The sequence below is a fragment of the Chelonoidis abingdonii genome, chromosome 6 (assembly GCF_003597395.2).
Source record: "Chelonoidis abingdonii isolate Lonesome George chromosome 6, CheloAbing_2.0, whole genome shotgun sequence".
NCBI classification, from domain to species: Eukaryota; Metazoa; Chordata; order Testudines; family Testudinidae; genus Chelonoidis; species Chelonoidis abingdonii.
In genome coordinates this window covers 137,902,799-137,925,340 of record NC_133774.1, presented here as the reverse complement: position 1 = coordinate 137,925,340, position 22,542 = coordinate 137,902,799, and the positions used below count along the sequence as shown (strand labels likewise).

At 49.6% G+C, this 22,542-nt stretch overlaps 2 protein-coding genes across 5 annotated transcripts in view; one reads left to right on the top strand and one right to left on the bottom strand.

Annotated features, from left to right (window-relative positions):
* Window positions 1–2,753, top strand: part of TMOD1 (tropomodulin 1) — a 73,151-nt gene extending 70,398 nt beyond the window's left edge. The window contains exons 9-10 of one of the 3 annotated variants that reach the window (XM_075067457.1): window positions 913–971; window positions 2,169–2,753. In XM_075067457.1, coding sequence (XP_074923558.1) covers window positions 913–971; window positions 2,169–2,171 — 62 coding nt within the window. In that variant the 3' untranslated portion in view covers window positions 2,172–2,753. Of the gene's footprint in view, window positions 1–912; window positions 978–2,168 lie in introns of all 3 variants that reach the window. The other 2 variants (XM_075067456.1, XM_075067455.1) reach the window with 2 other exon arrangements.
* TSTD2 (thiosulfate sulfurtransferase like domain containing 2) overlaps window positions 1–22,542 on the bottom strand; it is a 575,835-nt gene that overhangs the window by 527,251 nt on the left and 26,042 nt on the right. The window contains exons 9-11 of one of the 2 annotated variants that reach the window (XM_032766703.2): window positions 11,690–11,828; window positions 5,196–7,926; window positions 2,623–5,142 (exon numbers count right to left, since the gene is read on the bottom strand). In XM_032766703.2, coding sequence (XP_032622594.1) covers window positions 7,697–7,926; window positions 11,690–11,828 — 369 coding nt within the window. In that variant the 3' untranslated portion in view covers window positions 2,623–5,142; window positions 5,196–7,696. Of the gene's footprint in view, window positions 1–2,622; window positions 5,143–5,195; window positions 7,927–11,689; window positions 11,829–22,542 lie in introns of those variants that run through there. The other variant, XM_075067452.1, reaches the window with a different exon arrangement.

The following is a 22,542-nucleotide window of genomic DNA, read 5'->3' as shown; positions in this document are numbered from 1 at the left end:
ATGAATACAGAACTCAGAGTAATAATTCATTGAAACTGCAATACAGATGCATATTTTCCTGCAGCCCTTAGAAGCAATATAAAGGCTTGTGGGAGTCAGGGGTGATGGTGGAGCTGAGGGACAGGGAAGTAATTGCTGGGAGTGAGCCTGGAGGGTTCTTGGGTGTGGGTGGGAGAAGAATGGAACGGGTTATTTTGGGGGCCAGGGAGGGATTGTTAGAGAGCCTCTCCCATGCAGACCCTGGCTGACCCCTTGCTTCTTCCATTCAGTCAGGTACATCTGCCCCTGTCCCCATGTGTCCCTGCACCCTCCCATCCCCATGTGTCCCTGCACCCCCACACACTCCTTCCCCCACCCCCATGTGTCTCTGAACCCCCAAAAACCCCCTCTCCCCATCCCCACGTGTCCCCGCACCCCCACTCCCATTCAGCCCCTGCCCCAGTCTGTCCCCACAAATAGCCCATCTGTGGCTCTGATTTTCCAGACAGTTAAGCATGTGCATACACGGCTGGGAGCTGTCCTGTGGGACTACCTGCATGCATAAACATACACACAATTCCCCAACACAATTAATTTCCCCCTTTGTGCAGATGCATTTCACCTCAAATGACGAGTTTCTCGGCATGGCACAGTGCAGGGAGGATTGTCTCTGGAACTAGTACGTGGATAAAAGCCACGTGTTCAACAAGGAATTCACTGCTCCCTGACTCTCGGATCAGAGCTGGTTTTCACAAACTCGGACTGTATGCGCATCACCATGTTAATCATAAAGAAAGAACTACATTTAATTTTTCAGTCCTGCTTCTTTGTGGTTGATAAGTTGGTGACTTTGCCTGTCATGCAGCTGTTGTATATTTTGCCTCCTTGAGGATGAGAACTGTACAGAAGATCTGATTTGGTTCTTGTTTGCAGCTCGTATACGTCGCTCTGATGGCCCCTGGCATAACTTCTCGGCTCTGCAACTGGACGATGTATAAGTACAGACAGAATTTTTTCCCTACTGGCAATAGCTCTCTGTCTATGCTCCACTACTTGTGCTCTCAGCTGCCACCACCTGGCTCAACTCAAACTTGGTTTTACTCTCTAGCTTCTGTTTTACTGCTCTTGGCTCAGCTGCAGGCACTCTTGTTCTTCAGGATACTTTGTATGCTCTAGCATGCTAGAGGGAAGGCTTTTTACATTTATCCTATGAGCTAATTTCTGCAATCTCCCCTTTCTGGCTGCTTTTTCTTTTCCTCTTTATTTATTTCAGATGTATAAACTGTGTATGGATCCACTTTAAAATCTTCTTTGAAAATGCTCACTACAGTGTGGAGAGGAGCAGAAAAATGTAGCTCAGAGATTAATGAGGGAAAACCTGTTTTGGCAGGGGCACGTTTTCTGAGGTAGGAAGGCCTGCATTAAGCTGTAAGGAAGCAGTAAAAGAGAAGGAGTGGATAAGAAGCCATACTCTGCTTGTGCAGCTGCAGGCATTCACCAGCTAGTCTGTCCGTGCCTTTTGTAGGCTGATCACCATCTGACACGAAGCAATCAGGGAAAGATGTAATTGAGCTGGCAAATTCTTGTTTAACAGAACCCTGTGAACTCTGTCCCCATTTGAAGTCAATGACAGTTACTTCAATTTCTGAGCTCTTTTTTTAAACGATGTAGATTTTTAAACTGATGTTAAAGACCCTGGTCTGTGTTCTCAAGGTCACACATCAACTTTAATAGAAGAGATGAGACTAAATCCCCTGGACTGCTTTGAAAATCTCAACCCTGAATCAGTGGATGGCACCTGAAGCTAGATGCATTCAAATTAAAAATTAGGCACAATTTTTTAGCGAGGGTGATTAATCACTGGAGCAAACACCCAAAAGAAGTGGTGGATTTTCCATCTCTTGATGTCTGCTGATCAAGACCGGATGCCTTTCTGTAAGAGATGGTTCAGCCTAACACACGTTATTGGGCTCAGTGCCGGCATCACTGGGAAATTCTCTGGCTTGTGCTGTACAGGAGGTCAGGCTAGATGATCTAGTCATCCCTTCAGGCCTTAAAATCTATGGAAAACCCCCCAAACTTTTCCCGTCACATGAGTTTTGTTCTGGTTTTAAACTGTCTGTGGATACAGCTGCTATCCACGTGTGCAGCATCTGCCTTGATTGACCCTTGTTCCCTGTTTTTTTCAGTGAGGAAGAGGAGACTTGCAGACTTGAATGGGCCTTTCTATCCCAAGTGCCGAACTGGGGTGTAGTTCCCGGCTGTGAAGATCGTGCCTGGTGGTTTGTGCTATACCCTGGAAATCTGAAGGCAAAGTGCCTGCACAAAATATCTGTGGTGCCTCAGTTCTGTGTTGCATAATTATGCACTAAAGGTTTAAATTAACTAGCGATTGTAGGTGACGATTTGATCAAATATCACTAATGATGTTTTCTTTAGAGTCAAGCCAAGTCAATCCAGTTGCCAGTTTTAAGCAGGCTTGGTTTAAAATACATCACAGCACAACAGTGACTGTTAATTCACCCATGACTTAATTTCTCTTAGGATTTCCTGTGTGGTTTTTCAGATATATTTAGGATGTGTTATGCATGAGTGGAAAAAATTACTGCTCTATACAAGTTGCATAAGTATTTAAAAAAATACTTTATTTTTTCAACTTGCTTATCTGTTTGACAAGCATTTCTACTCTCCCACCACAATGCTCACCCATCCCTTTCAAGGACTTGTCAATTACAATTAATTACCAACATTTGCTGACTTTATCTCCAGACAGGATGTCAAAAGCACCCATATTTCCCCAAAAAAGAATTCATGTCTTTTTTATTCATCCCCTCCCCCCCATGAAAAAAATGTAAGGCCACTGATTATAAAGTAATGGCTCCATAAAAACAGAGCAGTGGGTATTACACGGGATGTTAAAATCTTCCTGTCTCCTTTCGCAGGGATACGGAAAACCATTGCTTTAAGAGATTGGGAATGAAATCCTGTCTCCACTGAAGTCAGGCGCAAACTCTCACTGACTTCAATAGGGGCAGGATTTCCGCCTGGATTTTCTCTGGAAATAGGCCTCCTGTGCTTTTACTGGGTCTTGTAATGAGTATGCTGGAGCCCTCTCGTCATGCTGGGTTTCTGGCGGGGTGGCGGTTTTATTTATCTGTAAAACTTCTTGTTCTGCTAGAGATTTATTTTACCAACATCCCAAATTTCTGACCAGTGAACCCTAATAAAGAAATTACTTGAAAATACCCTGCCTGTGAATCCAGGTAGTCCAGGATGCCATTTGAGTAGAGTTGGATAAACATAACAGGCAGTTGGGTTTGTGAGGTGATAAAAACCCACTGCCTTTCTAGGGGGGAATTTCCAGCAGGTACATGCAGCCTCTGATCATACAGTGGGTTCCTCACCAGCAGGCCATTAACCCCCAGCAACTCCCATTGCCTCCAGCGCGCGACTGGGCTGCACAGCAGGAAGTCTGCCCATGCAGAGCCAGTGCCAGAGGGTGGCCTTGGTTTATACACCTAAAGAATCCATCCCAACACTCTTTTCCACATCAGAATCAGCCTACTGCTGTTCCCAGTGCGTTCTGCAGTCTGGGCATTGTGGTACAGCAAACCTGCCACTCATTTCAACAGAATTTTTGCATGTATCAGGATTGCAGGCTTTGGCCCTGATTTGCTATCTCTGAATATTACACTTTAACCTTGAGTGGGAAATACAAACGTGTTTGATTGTTGCTCTTGAAATCATAATAAATGTGTCAGAAATCACAAATAAAATGCTTCAATGCAGTTTTTTGTAAAATCCCATAAGAATGATTAGGGAATATTGCAAAACCAGAAAGCGGCATGATAAGCCCAATGCCAGTTGGACAGCCATAGTCCCACCAGACACCTCCCAAAGGCTTTAGCAAAATCAATGAAAACATCAGTCCAGATGCCATTTGATCGCTAACAGCAGAGTTGTCTGCTCAGGTGTGCGCAGAACTAACTCAGCATCAGTGTCTGCTCTCCCACTGACTCAGGGGAATGGAAGTTGTTCTCCCCTGGCACATGCTGCTTGCCCTGGTGCCCATGGGGAATCTGGGTGTATGGGGGCAGTGCAGAATGCGCTAAGCGGGACCCTGATGTGCAGACCTGAGAGGAGGATTTTAAGCAATAACCTTTTCCTTTTCCATGCCGTAGTAGCATCTAAATGCCCCTGGCAGTTGAAACACATGGTTGGAGGACTCTGGGCTTGTGTGTGACAGGCATACTCATGCTGGTGACTGTGCCAGAATTACATGGGTAAGTGAGCAAGCGCTTACCCAGCAGAGCAAGGAGTTGCACAGTTGCCTGGGGAAAAGCATCAGGCTCTGTAGCAGCTGTGCTGCCGAGCAGTAATGATGAAGGGTCTCTAGTTCTTGAGGAAAAGGGGATCCATCCCTACAGCGAGCACCATGCCTGCCTGTGCGCAGACTCGCCTGCTTGGAACTGCCGAGCCATGGAGCTAACATACCTTCTCAGAGGCGTCACAGCAGTTGTGCTGAGTCAGCTAAGTGGCGAGTCAGCATTTTAAGTTGTGTCAGTGGTTCTTTAGATATAGGTAACAAAGACCCGCGCACAGCCAGACCCCAGGGGTTGCCTACGCACTAACCCTTAGAATATGGAGGACATGGAGTGTACTTGCCTTCTAGGCTGGAGATGAGTGAAACAGTCATGGGGGCAGCTGCCCCCTCTTACCTCCTGCGCCAGAATAGCAACTCCCCCCCCCCCAAGTCTCCTGTTCCTCCCCCACAAAGCACTGGAACCACCTCACCCCCTGCATAAAGGAGCCAATTGCTTCTCCTGCCTTGTAGCGGGTCTGGGCTTATGTCCTACTCAGCACTGGTCCAGCCTCCTTAGCCAGCGCCTGACCATCTCACCCCTGCCATGGGTAATGGGGAGACTCTCAACCCTGGGGGGGGGGCGGCAGGATGCAGTATGGTTTGGGGGTAGAGCCCCTCCTAGGAGCCAGAAACCCTCCCTAGACCAGCACCTGGTTAGCAGGCTGCTTGCTTGGCATGAGCTGAAACCCAGCTGCCAGTCACAGGTTTCCAAAGGGTTAACAGCAGCACACGCACGGACGACGTGGCACTGCCCCAGAGCCGTACAGACAAGGCGCAGCACGCGCACGGACGACGTGGCACTGCCCCATAGCTGTAGGGACAAGGCGGAGCATGTGCACGGATGACGCAGCACTGCCCCAGAGCCTTACGGACAAGGCGCAGCACGCGCACGGACGACGCGGCACTGCCCCAGAGCCGTAGGGACAAGGCGCAGCACACGCACTGATGATGTGTCCGTACAGCTCTGGGGCAGTGCCAAGGATGATGTGTCACGCTGGCAGTTTTAGAAGTTCACACTAACATGAAGTTGACACCGTTTCCCATTTGTACTGAAAACAGACCTGGCCAAGGCCTTTTGCAGGAGTTACAGGATGGTCACCTAGCCAGCAGGTTGGTCAGGGGGTTTAAAACAGACCAGCTGAAAAACACCACAGTGCAACATACTAGTTGTGGGATCCTGTTCCCAACCACAGCTACTGGCAGTGATGTAGGCTGGGAATGCAACGCGTGCCTGACGGCAGGATGCTGCACCTCGGCCAGCTCGCCAATGCACCTGGGAAAGGTGCTGCAAGCAAACAAGCATCGACCCAGTGCTGGGGACACCAGCTGCCTAGGGAAACAGGAGTCTCTTCCAAGGACCATTGTTGTCAGTGGGCATCGTTAGTCACTCCAGGGGCTTAGTCTCAGCCCTGCAGTATTATCATCATCACCTAATAGCAGCTCTGGGGAAGGGTCCTACAGTGGAGCTTGGAGCAGGTTTGAAGCCCACACAGCAGCACCAGGGCCGTTGTTGAACAGGAAGCCCTGGGAACAATGTCAGAGAAGTCAGGCCTTGCTGTGGGATTTAACACAAGCTAAGTCTGCTGCAATGCCTTCCTCCCCTCCCCCCGCTTTGGTAAGGGAAAAGGTTCCTTTAGTGCCTGCATGGAAAATAAAAGGGCTATAACTGACACTAAGCAACTGTAGAAAGGTGAGTGTGATGGGGCATCCCCCCCACAGCAGCATGGATGGGGTAAAGTGGCAAGAGAGGCCAAGGAGCCTTAGGCTGCACCTGCTGGTTGAGATCACAGCTCACCTGGGCAGGGACAGCTGGGGGATGAAGGCACATCAGCCTGCAGGCACACGCCCTGGTACAGGCAGGACAGCAGGAGCGTGACAAGGGCAGGCTTGGACACAGTCCAAGGAAGGAGGAGCAGTAAAGGGTGACAGGGACAGACCTGACATGCTGGGCTGAGGGTGGTGTAGAGGGCAGGCCTAGGTTCCTCTACCAGCCCGTGCGGGAGTGGCACAGTCAGTGCAGTGGAGATGGAGACTGATGGTGACCTGACCAGAGGGCTAAGCCTCGAAGGAGCAGCGCTGCAGAGAGCAAAGGGCTGCAAGGAAAGTGACAGAGGCAACAGGCTGAACGACCGCTGGCCAGTGGCGAGCTAATGCCCCAAATGAGCCATGAGGCGGTGCTGCCACGCAGTGAGCAGCAGACCCCGTGACACTGAACCAAGGGTTTTTTAAAAGTCATTGTCAGGACATAGCCACAACTGACTTTACCGGTACAATGGGGGGATACGCTTCAAAGGGGAAACAGCAGCAGCAGAACTACACAGTCCATGCCAATAAGTGCAGCAGAACCACTCTGGATCCAGGGAGATGCACTTAACCCCTCAGGATACACAGCTCTCGTGTGTCCATTGCACACAATCACGTGGGGACTCCACACACCACCACTACTACTCCTATGATGTTCATTAATATTTACATCATGCCCCTGGGCTTTCCTCAGCAAATGGCTGCATTTCAATGCATTTCAGAACCCCACCAGTTTTCTGCAGCACACACAGTCCAATGCAAGTCCTGGGCTAAGGGCTGTATCTTGGACATTTAAAACTCAGTCACGTGAATTCCCTTCTGCATGGTAGGACATGGACACTGACTGCCACGAGAGAGGGGCAGTGAGCAGGTTATTCTTCTCCCTCTTCCCACACAACGTGCCCTGCCAGACGAACTTGCCTGAGGTTATACACGGCCACTGAGTGTCGCCAACTTTTGCTCTGATGAAGTCGTAGGTCCAGCTTCTGGCCTCACACCTGCTGGTCGCTAGTGTAAACCCAGAGACTTGTGTAGCCAGCCTGACTTACACCGGGGTAAGGGAGATAAGACTCAGGCTGCTGGTGTTTATGTGGAAAATAGACTCAGCCACAGTCTGCTTGTGCTCCCAGTGATTAGAAGTGACTAAAAACCTGCTGCGTCCATCTCCCTAGCCGTGCGCATGCACGCACGCGCGCGCACACACACACACACACACACCCCGGCGTGTTCCTTCACCTTCTGGCTCCTGCTTGGTTGTGAGTGGCTAAATCCCATGGCATGTGCTGTGCTCATCAAGTTCTCCCCGGCACCCATCACATTGTGGGAGGCAGAACAGTAACTTCACTGCACTGGGAGGAATCCTGTAGCATCACTGTTGTGTTTGACGTGCCATTAATTTACACTTGGCCAGGGAGCAGTTCATGGTTCACTGTCAAGTGCTAAAGAGACACTGGGGCTAGGTGTACAAATCCAATGAAAATAACTGGGAAGCCCCATGCCCTAGAATGCGAGTGTATATTATTGAATGTCTAACATTTTCCTGTGCTTCTCTTACATGTGTTTGACTGGGACCCGCTGCCGTCTGTCTGTGCATTCACATTCCTCCTTGACCATCCATCCAGAAGGGTTTGAAGCCAGCTTGAGCCCTTTCTCCTGACAAACGGGACAGCAAGCCGTGAATCCCTTCGCTTGACAGCTTGGGCAGGTCAGGACAAGCTGCCGGCAGTGCAGGCTGGAGCACAGTTTATACTGATCCCATAGTGTCCCGCAGTACCTGCATTCTGGGGAGAGGAGAAGGGGAGTTAAAATCCATCCTGCCCTGTCTATCCCACTTGCTCCCCTGCTAGACAATCCTTTGCAATTGGGCTCTGCCTTGAGAATGTCCTACAGTATGGTCTGAATGGGCTGCCAAAATTCATTCAAATGGTGACCCTTCATCTTCCAGGGCATTGCATTCTCGCTCTGGCCCTGCTTCCCTGCCCTTTCTCCACAGAATGAGAACTAGCTTCTTCCCACAAAAGGGGCTTTTTACTTTGATTTCGATGTTAACAAGCTTAAGGCAAACTCCGTCCTGCCATCCCGGGCCCCATGCACAGGAGCTGGCTGGCCCTTGGCAGTGGCCTGTGCCTCTCTGTGGCTATCGTGGGCAAACAGCAATGGTAGGGCTGCATTTGGAATCTGCTCTCAGGCTTGGAGAAACAGAGTCCTAGAGGCTACACCTCCCTAAAGAACCCAGAGCACAACTTGTCCTTTACTGAGCAGCTTTCCTCCCGACTCAGCTGCACTGCTGGGACCTAACCCTGAGTAGCCCAGCGGGTAGCTGTTCACTGAGCTGTGCTGCTTCCCCATCAGGACCTCTTGAGCATGGCCAGGGCTTCAGAAGGACATTTTATTCTCAGCACTAAGCCTGCCACCTTCGAGTTGGTGAAACTTATGGCAAATGAATAAGTCGAGTCAGCTGAGATTGAGCTCAAAGTGCTTATACATCTAGAGACAGCAGCACCATCCTCTGAGCATAAGAAAGCACTGATTCCTCTTCAGATGTAGCAGAAAAGGCACAGGCAAGCTTAGCCCAAGTCCTTTGTTGGTCAAAAGCAACGTCATTCCAAGCTGGAGCTGAGCAGTTGAAGAGCAACCCCATCTGGAAAGCCAGGGTGTGCTCACCCATCTTCAACTTTTACTAGGGTGAAATACAATTCTCTGGGCTGCATAAGCCTTGAAAGCCAGGAACAGCCAAGTGCCCCATAGGCTGTTGCTACCAGGTTTTCTTCCATAGCATGGCAGCCTAAGGTTAGTGAAGCCGACTCCATGTGGTGGCTCAGTCTCTAGTGCTGTGCTGGCTCAGAATGGTTTGATCAGTGTAAAGGGGTGACAAAACCAGAACTGAGGCATGTTGTGCTAGTGACCTACGTTACTAGCTGCTCCTCCCTGGTGGAACGGTGTGCTGTGCTGTCCATGATGTCACAGAAACATTATCTCGTGGGCCCCTGCCCTGCCAGTCCCGAGTGCAGATAACCTCCCCTCTCGCTCCTTATCACAGAGCATCCCTGGGTCATTGGCTATCAGAAACGCCATATTAGGAATGCATTCCACGGATTTTTAGCTGTCTTTAAAGCAATTCAGTAGCTGGAAACAAGGGAACAAGGCCAGCACCCCTAAGCCAGGGGTGAAAGGAACTTAAAGGACTTACGAGTACTCCAGAGTCCTGCGGAGGGGGAGGGGCCTCAACTGGAAGAGGCATGGCCTCTATCGGAAGAAGTGGGGCCTTTAAAACCTGGGGCTTTTAAATCAGGATTTAAAGGGCTCAGGGATTCGGCCGAAGTTAGGAGCCAGGCCCTTTAAATTAACCCCGGAGCTACCAGCTGCAGAGGCGGCTGGGAGCCCTGGGGTTTGGGCAGGGGTGAAAGTAATTTACATTTCTTACCCATATGGTCCAATCGCAAGAAACCCACCCACCTCTCCTACGTACTCCATGGATCCCTCCCACTGCATGACACAGATAGAGAAAATAAAGCTGCTATTACTGCTACCAGGACTGTCTGTAATAAAACTTTACTACTGGAATAAGCCTGAAACAGTGAAAACTCACTGTCACGTTTTTCTCTGTGTCTTCCCTCCTCCTCCTCCAGCCAGGCTGCCGATGCCAAGCTCTGCGCTTTCTCCATGCCTGGCACTCAGCAGCTGCTGCAGAGGCTTCCCTCTAGCTTGCAGCAGGGAGACTGCCTCCTGCATAAGGACAGTTTAAACTCAGTTGTTCCCTGATGGTTCAGCCCCCAGGGTTAAGAGAGGTTTTTGGCATCTTTGTTAATTTCACTCCCAGTTGTTGTTGGGGGGGGCAGGGGGAGGAGAGCTGTGTGTGATCATGGCAGGGGCAGTTCTTTTCTGCCCCCTGGATGAGGGGATCTCCAATACTACTAAAATACAACAGTAGGGGCCGGTTGCTGGGGTCGAGGCAGTCGGCGGCAGGCTGCAGCTGTATTGTTTGTGACACACACATTCACACATACACATACATACTGTATGTATATGTGTATGAATGTGTCACAAACAATGCAGCTGCAGCCTGCCACCGACCAGCAGCGACCCCAGCAACCGGCCCCTGTGGGCTGCTGCTTGCAGAGAGCCAGCAGGTGCCGCTGGGCTGGGTCTGCCAAGGAGTAAGTAACCAAGGCAAAAACCACAGCCAGCCAGCCAGGGAGGGAGCCGGTGGGAGGGGGAGGAGGAAGGGAAAGTCAGGGGTGAATGAAGGACAACTGGAATAGTCCTTCATGAAATATACAAGATATTTAAAGAAAGTTTTATCAATTTCAGCCTCTGCACTCTGCAGGCAGGACAAAACAAAAAAGAGATCTGAGATTGCACCCGCTGTCCTAAGGACATTCAGGTGTTTAAATCAATATAGAAAGAGGGTGGATTGGAATGTAAACTACTATTTCTTTCAAAGGAGGCACAATAATTTGCTGAATATTCAGTTTTCCCTCCCAATCCCTTTGTGGTTTTGTCTATGGGGCTATTTGCTTTCCCTGTAAATCTTTAGTTGCTTTAGCAAAATTGCTTTGCCCAAAATAAACCCTAATCATCATGACATCATCTTTCCACCATGTTCTCCATGTTTTTTTGTGTTTTTTTTTTTTTAAAACAGTAACATTTCAAAGAGGATCTGCAAGCAGTTTGGACATCACAACCACGATCCTCTGCTGGGAGGGAATGGGATAGATTTGAACTTGGAAATGGTTCCTGATTTTGATTGTGTTTCGGAGATCCCCTCATCCCGGGGGCAGAAAAGAACTGCCCCTGCCATGCTCACACACATCCAACAACAACTGGGAGTGAAATTAACAAGGATGCCAGAAACGGCTTCTAACTCTGGGCACCGAACTGCACAGGGAACAGCTGAGTTTAAACTGTTCTTTTGCAGGCAGCAATAGTAGGCATCTCAGCCAGTCTACTGCAAGTTAGAGAGCCTAGAGGAGAATCGCTGCTGGAGGAATGGGGAGGAATTCAGAGCCTTATCTGCAGCCTGGCTGGAGGAGGGGGAGGAGGAGACAAGAAACCAATGTGACAGTGAGTTTTCCCCTTCCACCTGCTTTTATTAGCTCAGGATTTAAGCTGTGCAGCCAAATGCTTGTATTTGTCGTGTATATTAGTAGGAGAGATCCCCTCATCCCCGGGGGCAGATAGGGACTGCCCCTGCCATGGTCAAAGACACCCTCCCCTTGACCCCCTCCCCCCAGCTACTGTGAGTGAAATTAACAAGGAGGCCAGAAACCCAGCCCTGGGGGCTGAACCATCAGGGAACAGCTGAGTTTAAACTATTCTTATGCAGGGAGCAGGATTCTCTTTCCCTCCCTCAGTCAGTCTCCTTTTCTTACCAGTCCTCCGTACCGTACTGGCGCGTACCAGCTTACTTTCACCTCTGCCCTTAGCCCAACCTGCTCTCTGCTACAGGTGCTCCCCAGACCACAGTGTGCGAGCCTCAGTCCTAGAGGGCTCTGTGGTGACGCTGACAGCTCTCGTTCTGTGATCAAGACGTGATGGCCCTACCTGCAATAATATCTTCATTGGAAGAGATGGTGTAACGCTGGTCAAACACAAACAGCTTCCCCCGATAGAACCCATCAGGAAACTCTTCCAGGTACTTGTGGATGCCACCCTTGAGCTGGTAAACCTCCCTGCATGCAGCCTGTTGAAAACAAAGCACAAACAGAAAACCTAGCTTATGCTGTCCCAGCCGGCTGTGCCAGACTGCCCAATGCACACACAGGGAACTAGACGCGTAGGAAACGGAGCAATATCCCAGTGACAGCCATAAGATCCATGTGCCCACGGTCAGTCCCTACTGGGTATTACTGTGGCTGCCAACATTGAATAGTGGCTGATTGACATGGGGCCAAAGGGCCACTGCTTCTGCAGTTAATGAAAGGAGTCTGTGGGCTGGATTCTGAAAAAAATCTAGATCAGCTCCAGGCCCAAGAGGTTGAAGAACGGTCGCTGCATTGTACAGTAAAAGCTCTTAGGGCCAGATTGGCCCATTACTTACACCAGTTTTACACCAGGGACTTCAGTGGATTTCCTCTGTGTTTACACTGGTGTAAATGGATCAAGCCTCATATGTGCAAAGAAAGTATATCTGGACTGATCCCTTGCTCTCTCTGGGCAGGGTATAAGGAATGGAGATGTGACAGAGGGAGGATGGTCAGGCAGACGGGGTGCTAGACTAGGATCTGGGAGATCTAACCCTAACTCTAACCCATGTCCAGCTCTGCCACTGATCCATTCTGACACCTCAGGCCAGTCACTTAATCTATCTAGTTCTGCAGTTCCCTGTCTGTGAAAGGGAGATAAGCCGTCTGAGCTTACCAGGAGTCTTGTGAGGATTAAACCTATGACTGTAAGGTGCTCTGATACTGGGGTGATGAGAGCATGGCACAGGGCAGCTGGCCCCGAAGGCAGTCAGCTCCCAGCCTACCTGTGCCAGGCTCTGCTGAAGAGGAGCCAGCCCAGACCTGTCTGGGAATAACCAACAGCCTAAGCAGCTGGGTAGTAGTTAATCAGTTAAGGAAAACCTAGGCCTTATGAAGGATAGTGTGGGCTCAGGCAGGAGAGAACACAGGGAAGAAATACCCAGGGCATGAACTCCTCAGGGGAGCTGGCTAGGCAGATGCTCCCAGAGGACTCTCCCTAGACAACAGACTTCGGGGAAGAGAAACAGGCCCCAGAACACAGAAAGAGAAAAGCTCTCAATGGGAAAACTCAGGGGAGCTGGTGAGGAGAGTCACCAGCAAAGGAAACGTGCTCCTGAGTGGGAGAGGCTCTGAAAGGGCGGATGAATGCTATGTCTCTGTGAAACCTGATCCCAATGGAAGGACTCCACCAGGAAGCAGCAGGAGCCCCAGATCAGAGGAATTATATATTCTTCTGAGAAAGGGCTATCATAGAATCGTAGGACTGGAAGGGACCTCGAGAGGTCATCTAGTCCACTCCCCTGCACTCATGGCAGGACTAAGTATTATCTAGACCATTCTGACAGGTGTTTGTCTAACCTGCTCTTAAAAACCTCCAGTGACGGAGATTCCACAACCTCCCTAGGCAATTTATTTCAATGCTTAAGCTTCCTGACAGGAAGTTTTTCCTAATGACCAACCTAAACCGCCCTGGCTGCAATTTAAGCCCATTGCTTCTCGTCCTGTCCTCAGAGGATAAGAACAATTTTTCTCCCTCCTCCTTGTAACAATCTTTTATGTACTTGAAAACTTATCACATCCCCTCTCTGTCTTCTCTTCTCCAGACTAAACAACCCCCCACCCTTCCATCGTCCCTCATAGGTCATGTTTTCCAGACCTCTAATCATTTTTGTTGCTCTTCTCTGGACTTTCTCCAATTTGTCCACATCTTTCCTAAAATGTGGCGCCCAGAAATGGACACAATGCTCCACTTGAGGCCTAATCAGCGCGGAGTAGAGTGGAGGAGTTACTGCTCGTGTCTTGCTTACAACACTCCTGCTGATACATCCCAGAAGGACGTTTGCATTTTTTGCGGCAGCGTTACACCATTGACTCATATTTATTTTGTGATCCACTATGATCCCCAGATCCCTTTCCACAGTGCTCCTTCCTAGGCAGTCATTTCCCATTGTGTGTGTGTGCAACTGATTGTTCCTTCCTAAGTGGAGTACTCTGCATTTGTCCTTATTGAATTTTATCCTATTTACTTCAGACCATTTCTCCAGTTTGTCCAGATCATTTTGAATTTTAACCATATCCTCCAAAGCACTTGCAACTCCTCCCAGCTTGGTATCATCTGCAAACTTCATAAGTGTACCCTCTACGTCATTATCTTAATCGCTGATGAAGATATGGAACAGAACCGGACCCAGAACTGATCCCTGAGGGACCCCACTCTTTATGCCCTTCCAGCATGACTGTGAACCACTGGTAATTACTCTCTGGGAACAGTTTTCCAACCAGTTTTGCACCCACCTTATAATAGCTCCATCTAGATTGCATTTCCCTTAGTTTGTTTATGGTTTGACCTCTAGGGGGATGTAGACCCAACAGGAGAGAGACCCTACCCTGGCTCCAGAAAAGAATTCTGGAGTGTAGAGAGTATCGCCGGTACAGGACCTGGACATAAGCAGATTTTATGGACTAAGGTTTGCACAGCCCCTTCCCCATCCAGGGAGGATGCTAGGTGGAGGCCTGTTTGTATAATATTCCACCTTTGGTTACATAAACTAGATGGGAGAGAAGGCTAGCTCAGTGGTTTGAGCATCGGCCTGCTAATCCCAGGGTTGAGCTCAATCCTGGAGGGGACCATTTAGGGATCTGGGGTAAAAATCTGTCTGGTGATTGGTCCTGCTTTGAGCAGGGGGTTGGGCTAGATGACCTCCTGAGGTCCCTTCCAATCCTGATATTTTATGATGCAGCAGGGGCATTCTTCAAGATACAGGAGACAGCAGAGCTGTAAACAGGGGAGTTTGTAGCGGGAGTTTTGGTGAAGACTACAAGAGGCAGGCAGAGGATCAAACAGGTTAGTGAAGGGAGTGTGCAGTGCTTTGGTGTTTGTTGGGGGTTTGTTGTGCTGTGGGTGGTGGTGTTTTGGTTTGTTTCCCAGATTTACAGGATTTAGGTGAGAAGGCTATGGCAGATACAGAGGCAGCAGTGCTAGTGACCCAAGCAGTGGAAGACACAATGAGGATGACAGGATGTGGAAGCTGTGGCATGTACATGATCCTGGAGGGGGTACCTGAAAAGAGTTTTGTCTGCATGAAGTGCCGCCTGATAGAGCTGATGGAAGAAAATTATTCCTTTCTTGGTCTCCGCGGGACTTGTGCGGATAGGTGAGTTAGGTCTCAGGTGTCCGTTCTTCAGTTTTCCATTTTGTAGAGAACACATCTCGATTGCGATAATCATGTTGGCTGCCTCAACCTTTTGATTTGGTGCAAATCGGGTGATATCCTCACTTGCTCGTGTAAGTTCATTCTGGGGAAGGGTCTCCTGGGTGACTAAGCATGCCTTCGATCATGCAAGGTTTAGAAAGTGATGTGTAAATTTGCTCAGCGTTTCCTGCGGCCTGGCTGCCACACCTTATAGTTTACTCTTCCACGGCTTCAATCACTTCGTAGGGTCCCTGCTATGGCCACAGCTTGCTTTCTGCTGTGGGCACTGGGGACCATTACTCGATCCCTTGGTTGGAACTGTCAAAGCTTTGCTTGTGGTTAAATGGGTTCGTTGGGTCTGCCTGTCTTTCTCCAAGTGTTCCCGTACAATGGGTGTAACTCGAGCTATCCGATCCCTCATCTGTTGTACATGCTCGACTATGTTCTTTCCGGGATTTGGCTCCGCTTCTCCCAGGCTTCTCTGGCTATATCCAATATGCCCTCAGGGTGGCGCCATTATAGTAGTTTGAATGGAGGGAAACCTGTGGAGGCTTTGTGGGGCTTCCCGATGGCAAACATGAGGAGGCAATAGGGTATCTCATCTTTTCCCATCCCGGCTCACTACTTTCCTGATCACTGCCTTGAGGGTCATTGACCTTTCCACAAGGCCTGCTGTTTGTGAGTGGTATACAGAGGTCCATAGGGCTTGTACATGGAGCAATGAACAGAGATCTTTTCATCAACTTGGACACGAAAGGTGTCCCTTGATCAGTCAGTATCTCATCCTTGGTAGCCCAACCGGGGAAAAGATCTGTAGTAGCTCTTTTAGCTATTGTCTTGGAAGCTGTGTTGCGTAGGGAACAGCTTCTGGGTACCGGGTTGCATTAGTCTAGTACAACCAGAACATGTTGGTGGCCCCGAGCTGTCTTCTCTAGGGGCCCATCAGATCCATGGCTATGCGTTCAAAAGGTACCTCTATTACTGGAAGAGGTATCAAAGGGGCCCGCAAGTATGGGCGAGGGCTATGTAGCTGACACTCTGGACAAGAGGTGCAGTGTCACCTGACATCTTCATGTACTCCTGGCCAGAAGAACTACGCAGGATCCCTGGCCTGGTTTTTTCTCTACCCCTAGGTGTCCTCCAAACAGGTGACTGTGGGCGTGGCTCAATATGGCTTTTGATGTTTTTGTGCACGCACAGAAGTTGATGTATCTCCTGCTCCTGCCATTTGCACCACACAGTACAGGAGATCTTTCTAACTTATAAAGTAGGGTCCTGGACCCGAACCTTCCCCTCCACTGGTGTCCCATCTATCTCAGCCACCTCTTTCCTGACGTTATCATATCTAGGGTCCTCTGCCTGGTCCCTCCCGAAAGTCTGTCTCAGGACTAACCTGCCTGAGTCCCAGGGGCCAGCTTCTGTTTCTTCCAATGACTCATCACCATTGGATGGGGCCAGCCTCCGGCTCACCTTCCATGTGTAGTTTCTCTGGATGGCTGCTCGTGTCCATCTACCTACTAGCGCAGTCTTCTGTCCTGGGTCAGGATCCGGGTTCCCAAGGCCTTCGGGGCCTTCCTTTCTTTTTGGTCTTCTGGGACTTTGGGGGGCTGAGAATAGATCCTGAGAAAACTCTGAAAACACTGGGGGTTGACATACCCCAACGACGAGTCGCTGCCAACAGGTCCCATCTCCCTGCAGCTATCTAGGGGGAGTAAATTAATCAAACCTGGAAATCCTCCCCAATGACTACAGGAGATGGGAGTTTAGAACTACGCCCACTGTCACCTCAATGGGTTCCCCTGAACCTCTATCTCTACTGGGATGGTGGATAATGGCTCACAGCCCCATGCACGCATGTCACTGGGCTACGCGTTTGGCTTGTAGCAGCTGGCTACTGTTACCAGCTTACCCATATTAAGGGTGTATAGCATCCCCGAGTCCACAAGCGCTGTAGTCTCTACTCCATTTATCTTCAGCCGTGTGTAGTTATGCGGGAGCTAATGGACGCCTGCAGGTGGCTAAGGGAGCATGGGACTTCCAATCCCCAAGTTGCATTGGCATAAGGCTCCTCAGTCCTGGACACTGTGCGTGCGATGTGTTCCCACTCCCCACATGCATAACACTATAAATTGTTTCTAATCATTCCCCTTCATTGTGGGTTAAGGGGTTTAGTCTCAGGTTCCCCGACTCAGGTAATCCCTTCCTTCTGGGTCTCCCGCTGGTTTTCTGGCCCCCCTCTCCTCTCAACTAGGACTCCCCAGGGCCTTTGGCTGCCCCACTTCCAGGGTTGGGGTAGGGTGTCTGGCTACAAATAGGGGCTTCCTGGGTAGTCGGGTACCAATTCCCTGGCAGTCATGGCGCTTCTACCAGCGTGATCATCTCATCATGGTGGACGATCGTTCTGGCCTACCATTGTGGAGATCTGGGGAGTGCCCTCATGGTATCGGTTGATGACCAGAACCTCTAGTATCTCTTTCAGACTCCGGACTCTGTTTGTACACCACTTTTCGTGCAAGATGGATGAGGTCATACAGTTGGGACTTCTGGTACCTCCACTGCGTGATAACCGCTGGGCCCGCACTGCAGTCGTGACCTTTCCAGATCTGGCCAGGATCTCTTGCTTTCAGCTGGGGTAGTATGCTGCACCCTTCAGGCAGATCATGGGAATGGCCTTCTGGGCCGTCCCACACAGGAATGGAGCAAGGATGCCAGACCACTGATCTCTAGGCCAGCTCCCGTAGGCTGTCCTCTCAAAGCCAGAAGGTAATGCCTCTACATCATCTCCCGCGTCATTTTCTGCAGCCAATGTCTGGCCCCTGTGAGCCGCATCCTATCATGGCTGTGTTCAGCTCTGTAAGGGTCTTTACCTGGTTAGCCAGTTCCGCGAACACAGCTCGGTCTGGAAAGCCTGGTCCAATCCAGCGATGCGATTATCCTCTTGGCTGCAGCCGCATGCCTCCTTATTGGGCGGCTGCCTGACACGGGTAGACTCGCTGCCTGTGCCGCTGTGCGCTTGTATCGTGCCCGCACTCTAACGTCTCCATTGTGTGAAAAAAATATACCCTCTCCTTTTTTTTTTTAAATCAACCTTCTCTTTTTTTTCACACCGTCGCTGTGCACACCAATATCCACCCCTGACACCAAGTTGTGAAAAGTTCTCCTCTACCCTTGGTGGGTCTGCGCTTATTGGCGGATTTGTTCACCTCAGTGATCTTCCCCACATCCCTGGATCAACTCTCCTGTGTCTGATCAGGAGTTGAGAGTTTTGGGGGAACCCAGGCCCGCCCTGTACTCCCGGTTCCAACGAGGGCCCTTTGGGATTGCAGCTGTCTACTAGTCCTCCTGTAACAGCTTGCATGACAGCTACAACTCCTGGGCTACTTCCCATGGCTCCTCCAAAACTTCATTTATCCTCACCACAGGACCTTCCTCCTGGTGTCTGATAATGCTTGTCTCCCTCAACTCCTCCACACACACCGCCTTTCAGTCTCAGCTCCTGTGCTTCTTGCTTCCCAGTTCCTCACACACCCTCCTCTCCTCGGCTCCCCCCTGCCGACTGGAGTGAGCTCCTTTTAAAACCCAGTGCCCTGATTAGCCTGCCTTCATTGGCTGCAGGTGTTCTAGTTAAAGTAGATATCTCCACTGCCTTAGAAAGATGTTAATTGCCCAGGGCCTTGATTAACCTGGAGCAACTGCCATTTGGTACCACGGACTAGGGATTTGTTAGCCTGGGGCTAACATACCTTTTCCTCAGTATACTTAGTAGCCATCTCGGCCTTCCCCATCACACAGCTAATAACCTGTCACACAACGAAGCCCTTTCATTTGTAATAAAGGGCTCTTAACTATTTGATATCATGTACTCCTCCCCGGACGAGGGAGTAGCACTTGAAATCGTATTGCATTTCGAATTAGGGTTAGTGAGGCCGCATTGCGACGAATTGGCTCTCTCGGGCTATCCCAAATGCACCATTGTGACGCTCTGGACAGCAATCTGAACTGGATGCATTGGCCAGGTAGAACAGGAAAAGCCTCGCAAACTTTTGAATTTCATTCCTGTTTGCCCAGCATGGGCAGCGCGCGATCAGCACAGGTGACCATGCAAGGTCCCAGGAAACGAAAAAGAGCTCCAGCAATGGACCGTAAACGGGAGATACTGAATCTGATCTCTGTATGGGAGATGAATCTGTTCTATCAGAACCTGTTCCATAGACAAATGCCAAAACATTTGGAAAAAATATCCGAGGCTATTGATGGACAAGGCCAAAAAGGGGCTCAACACAGTGTGTGTGAAACTTAAGCGAGCTGAGCAGAGCGTACCAGCAAGCCACAAAAATCAAATGACATCACTGGAGGAGGGGCGACTGACGACTGTATTTATCTCCACAGTTCCCGCACCCTCTGAAACACCATTTGAAGTTCTTGGCTGGCTCACCAGAAGCCTGAAGGTCAAAAACGTTGTCAACGGGTGGTTCAGGGTATATATTCCATCAGCCTCTCCCCACCTCCCACCCCATGAAAGCAAAGGGGGAAAAAAATCATTTCTCGCTTTTTCAAATGTCACCTGTATGTCTACTGGATTCTGTGCAGACACAGTGCCGGCGCGCTACAACCAGCCAGCATCCCCTTGCTTGACTTGCGGACGGCAAGAACAGTACAAGTAGGAGCTGGTATCCGTCACGTCGTCCATGGGTGCTCCCTGGCTGGCCTTGGTGGAGGTCGGCCCGGGGCGCCTGGGCAAAAAATGGGAAATGACTCCTGTCATTCTCTTCTTCAGTTTTTGTCTAATGGAGATCAGTCCTGCTGGAATATCATAGCACTGGAGCTTCTGCCTCAGGCTCGCTCTCCCCAGTCAGCCAACATCGGCATGGTCGCCCAACCCGCCTACCTCTTGCTACAGGGCTCAGAATCAGATACTTAGCCTCTACATTTTGCTGAAAATAAAAAATTAAGTTTGCCCGGTTTAGAACTGTTACATATCCTGGGACATTTTGTATTTTACCAGTGTCAGCCAAAGGCCCACACACAAATGGAGATTCAGTCCTGCCTGTGCTTCTATCCTAGTGCTTGTCACAGATTCCCATTTTCAGCTATAGGCTGAGCAAGTGCAGAATGGTGGTTCACTTTACTTCACTGTAAGCCAACCACACTCCCCTCCCCCCTTTGATCTCTGCTTGCAATAAAGTCAGTGTTGTTTCTTATTCCTGCATTCTTTATTACTTCATCACACAAATGGGGGGATAACTGCCACGGTAGCCCAGGAGGGGTGGCGGAGGAGGGAAGAAACAGGTGGGGTTGTTGCAGGGGCACCCCCTAGAATGACATGCAGCTCATCAATTCTGCAGGATGTCTGGGGCTCTGACCCAGAGCGGACATTTGCCTCTCTGGTTCTTTAGTAGGCTTGCCTGATATTCTAGGCAGGACTGACTCTCCATTAGACAAAACTTAAAGAAGAGAATGACCTGGAGAGTCATTCCCATTTTTGTCCATGCACCCCCGGCTGATCTCAGCGAGGCCGGCCAGGACCACCCATGACAGCAGCAGACGGTACAGTATGACTGGTAACCATCATTGCCAACTTGCAAAACAGCAGACGGTGCAGTAGAGCTGGTAATCATCTTTGCTAACTTGCAAAAGGCAAGGGGATGCTGCTGTGTAGCGGTGCAGCACCGCATCTGTTAGCAACATCCAGTAGACATATGGTGACGGTGAAGAAAGGCTGAATGAGCTCCATGGTTGCCATCCTATGGCATCTGCCCGGGCAATCCACGGAAAAGGGAGTGAAATGATTGTCTGCCGTTGCTTTCACGGAGGGAGGATTGAGTGATGACATTTACCCATAACCACCCGTGACAAATTTTTGGCCCCATCAGGCACTGGGATCTCAACTCAGAATTCCAATGGGCAGGGGAGACTGCAGGAACTATGGGATAGCTACCCACAGTGCAACGCTCCAGAAGTTAACATTAGCCTCAGTACATGGATGCATGCTGACCAATTAATGTGCTTCGTGTGGCCGCATGCACTCGACTTTATACATTGTTTCCAAAAATCAGTTTCTGTAAAATCGGAATAATCCCGTAGTGCAGAGGAAAAAATGGGACAGTGAAGGAGAAATAGAGTTCAAGAACAGGTTTACAGAGTTGGAAAAAGAAGAAGGGGCACAGCAGGTAGTCGCTGAAGGTGAGAGGGCAAGGAAGAAGAGAAGAGCAGCTAGTCCTATAGGAAGAGGGGAAGAGTTAATGGAGATAACACCACCAAATATGAGCCCCAGGAGGATACAGGATGGGTTGCGGAGAATTGCAACGGTGAATAGGAATCAAGAGGACTTGCAGCCAGAGGGAACAGGGGATAGATCGGAGAATTGCACCATCACCAGGAAAACGCAGGTCTACGTGACTGGGGACTCCTTACTGAGAAGAATAGACAGGCCTGTAACTAGAGCTGATCTGGAGAACAGAAGTGTGTGCTGTCTGCCGGTGTTAAGATATGGGATATGGACCTGAGGCTGAAGAAGACCCTAACAGGAGCGGGAAAGAATCTACTGATTGTCCTTCACGTGGGAACGAATGATACGGCTAGATTCTCGCTGAAACTTATCAAGAGAGACTATGCCAGGCTGGGGAAGACGCTTAAGGAAATCAAGACTCAGGTGATCTTCAGTGGGATTCTGCCTTCCTAGAGAAGAGCAACAATGGTGTGACAAGATTATGATGATCAACAGATGGCTCACGCAGTGGTGCTAAAAGGAGGGCTTTGGGATATATGACCACTGGGAAGCATTCATGGACAGAGGACTGTTCTCTCGGGACGGACTTCACCTGAGTAAGGAGGGAAATAGACTTCTAGGATGGAGGCTGGCACAACTGATTGAGAGAGCTTTAAACTAGGAATTTGGGGGAGATGGTTGGGAGATGTCCAGGTAATCTCCACGCCGGAATTCAACACTGAGAGGGAAGAATGAAGTAAGAAAGGATATAGCCGTGGACAGGAGAATGGACACAAGGAGGAAGGATAGTGTAGGTACAGTTCTAATAGGTGATACTGGTGGTAGAATGTCTGGGCCTAATTGGGTAAAGAATGTGAGCGAAGCCAAACAGCAAGAATTAAGATGTTTGTACACTAATGCGAGGAGCCTAGGTAACAAAATCGAGGACCTAGAGTTACTGGTGCAGGACGTGAAACCAGATATTATAGGGATAACAGAAACATGGTGGAATAGTAGTCATGACTGGAGTACAGGTACTGAAGGTTATGTGCTGTTTAGGAAAGAGAAATGAAGGCAAAGGTGGTGGAGTATCATTGTACATCAGTGATGGGGTTAACTGTAAAGAAATAAGAAGTGATGGAATGGATATGAGAGTCTGTCTGAGCAAAAATCACATTGGGAAAGAAAGCTATTAGAGCCTCCCCTGAGATACTGCTTGGGGTGTGCTACAGACCACCGGGATCTGATCTGGATATGGATAGAGACCTCTTTAATGTTTTGAATGAAGTAAATACTAATAGGAATTGTGTG